The sequence below is a fragment of the Apium graveolens genome, chromosome 8, assembly GCF_009905375.1.
Source record: "Apium graveolens cultivar Ventura chromosome 8, ASM990537v1, whole genome shotgun sequence".
Classification (NCBI taxonomy): Eukaryota; Viridiplantae; Streptophyta; class Magnoliopsida; order Apiales; family Apiaceae; genus Apium; species Apium graveolens.
Genome location: NC_133654.1, coordinates 148,241,515 through 148,244,627, shown reverse-complemented (window position 1 = coordinate 148,244,627; position 3,113 = coordinate 148,241,515). Strand labels below are relative to the sequence as shown.

General features: G+C 40.9%; 1 protein-coding gene across 1 annotated transcript; it reads right to left on the bottom strand.

Annotated features, from left to right (window-relative positions):
* Positions 1–1,816: 1,816 nt before the first annotated feature.
* Positions 1,817–2,299, bottom strand: LOC141680063 (uncharacterized). Its single transcript, XM_074486390.1, has one exon. It carries the CDS (start codon positions 2,297–2,299, stop codon positions 1,817–1,819), a length of 483 nt encoding a protein of 160 aa, XP_074342491.1.
* Positions 2,300–3,113: the final 814 nt, after the last annotated feature.

Sequence of the window (3,113 nt, the reverse complement as noted above, 5' to 3'; positions counted from 1 at the left end):
TAAAAAATTAATATTTCCACTACCTTTCCTAATACCATAATTTAATTAATTCGGTTCCAATATTATTTGCTTATTAAATTCCCCATGTTTAAAATATCATATGTCCATTAATTAAATAAAGTACTGATAATTTATTTAATTAATATCTTTTATCCTTGATCATCCACTCAACCTTTATTTAATTATGCCAGAATAAATTCCACCTGCAGGGTTTCACATAATTAAATCTTTTTGAGCTTTCAAGGGGACATCATTAACCCGAATATTATCAGGACATGGATTCCTTCAATAAATAATATCCACCATGTATATAATTCCATCACCCAAAATATAATGATACAATTCAAAAGAATTATTTCATATATAAATCAAAGCATGTAAATAATATACACGTGTCAATTACTATTTCCGGATTAAGAACCTAAGCATCAATAATAACATAGAATCTTAGTTCTCCTTCTTAATCAGTATTAAGGGAACAATTTTAAATTTGATCATGTTCAATATACACAAAGTATACTAGTATTATTTATTAGTCAATATAAACTAATCTAAATAATACTACAGCCATACCAGTGGATTGTCCAATACCACCTGTGCTGTGAACCTTATTATATTATATAACCGTATTTAACAATCTAATATTCTGTATCCCATTTGATACTAGATTGTTCACAATATATAATATTAGACAACATGTAAACATTCAAATGATTCTCAAATAAACTGGCCAGAAATAAATGTACATACTTCAAATAAATATTTTCAGTATACACTAACAATGCCCAGATTGCCGAGGAGGCCCGGCTCGCAGCTGAGCAGGCCCGGGTCGTGGTTGATGAAGCTCAGGAGAAGGAGGCTGGTAATTCTTAGATTAATTTTATCTTGAAACTAGACTTTTGACTGGGTAAGCGGGCACCCTTCTTGCCTCGCGTTTGTATTTAAAATATTCTGCCTTGTGGCATAACTTATTTACCTTTTGTTTATATAAAATTGTTAAGTCTTTTGTGCCTGTATTCATCTTTATTGTGTTAGCTAGTTTCCTTACTTTTGTGTAAACTTAACACGCCTCTACTGACCAAAAGTTATCATAACCCTGTCCGCATATGGCGGGTATGACACAAGTGTTACATGCGTACTTGCTTCAGCGAGCCGGGCCAATGGGATCGCACCATACTCTTGTGTCCTCTCCTCGTATAATGCGACCCTGACCATTCTTGATAGAGGGATGGGCTCATAAGCTTGCATTAGCGGTCTAGGTCTAGGGGCTCGTATCTTGTTACTGTATCTTCTTCTAGCATAATGCGACCCCGGGCCATGTACGCATATCAGCAAGTTGGTCTGTCGGCTTGCCCTGGTATCATGACAGCGGGTCGGTCTGCCCGGCTCGCCTTGATATGGGCTCGCATTGCGGCTATCCTTAACTTTTAAGTTAGATTGTGGTCATCTCTTCCTATCTTTATCTTTAATTCGCTTTATGCTCATTATTTTTCCAAGCGGTCCGGGGCCCAGCTCATTCCATAGATTTGTTATAAAGCGGGCCGGGGCCCGGCTTAACTTGTGATTTTAACATTTTAATAAAATAGTTGTTTTGTCCTCGCATGGGCTCCCAAGGATGGGTTCCCCTGCTGGGTACTTTAATCTATTAACAGGAGTTAAAATATTAAGGGCACATATAGATATCAATCGTTTATTCATAGATAGTGGAAAGTGAAAGGAGTACATGCTTGTGGTCTTAGGGAAGCACCTATATGGCACTACCCCCGATACTTAGGAATATTTTAAGATAATACTAAGTCTGAGAAGAATAATATTACTAATAATACTTGCGGAGGTGTTCCGCGTTCCAGGCTCTCGGGATCAACTTGTCTTGCATATCATTGAGGTGGTAGGTTCCCTCCCAAAGCACTGATTTTATCTTGTAGGGGCCTTCCCAATTTGCCCCAAAGACTCCGTGGCTCACCACCTTGGTGTTTGGCATGACCCGACATAGAACCAAATCTCCCACCTTGAAAGTCTGGGCTCGAACCTTATTGTTGTAGTGCCTAATTGTCCTCTGCTGATATGCTGTTATCCTGATCTGAGCATCATCCTGAGTTTCTTCGATCATGTCTAAATAGAGCTGATGGTTAACCTCATTTTCCTCCGAGTCATAGTTGTCCCTCTGAAAAGAACCAGCCCTTACCTCAACGGGCACCATAGCTTCACACCCATACACTAAAGAGAAAGGGGTCTCCCAGTTGTAGTTCGGGGAGTCGTGTCGTAAGACCATAGGACCTGGACGAGCTCCTCTGGCCATGTCCCCTTCTTCTCTTCAAGCTTTGCCTTCAAGGTGTGCTTAATGATTTTAATAACATCCTCCATCTGCCCGTTACTTTGGGGGTGGCAAACTGCACTAAAGCTCTTCTAAATCCCCAACTGCTCACAAAATTCTCGCATTTCCTTGCTATCGAACTGTTTCCCGTTGTCAGATATCAACTTGTAAGGGATGTCATAGCAGCACACAATATCCTTGTGCACAAACTCCCTGTGCTTTTTTTTCCCTGATAGTGGCTAGAGGTTCAGCCTCTGCCCACTTAGTGAAGTAATCCACCGCGACCACCGCAAACTTGACACCTCCCTTGGCCTTCGGGAGTTCTCCAATTAGATCAATTCCCCACATAGCGAAGGGCCATGGGCTCATGAGGTATGTGAGGGGAGCCACATGGCTGTTATAATAATTGTCATATCGCTGGCACTTATCACAGGCTCGGGAGAATTCAAAGGCATGTTTTTTCATAGTTGGCCAATAGTAACCTTGACGGAGTATTTTCTGAGCTAGAGAGCTACCCCCGAGTGATTGCCATAAATACCCTCGTGTACTTCCCTTAGGATATAATTGCACTCCTCCCCATCTATGCACTTGAGGAGGGGCACACTGAATCCTCTTCTGTATAGGACCCCATCATATATCACATAGCGGGTTGCCTTGTATTTTATTCTTCTTGCCTCATTCTTTTTATCTGGGAGTGATCCTTCTTTTATGTAGGCTAAGATAGATGTCATCTATGTGGGGCCGAGTTTATCACTGAGGCTGCCCACCTCGTGCTCAGGCACACTAGGATGTCTCTATA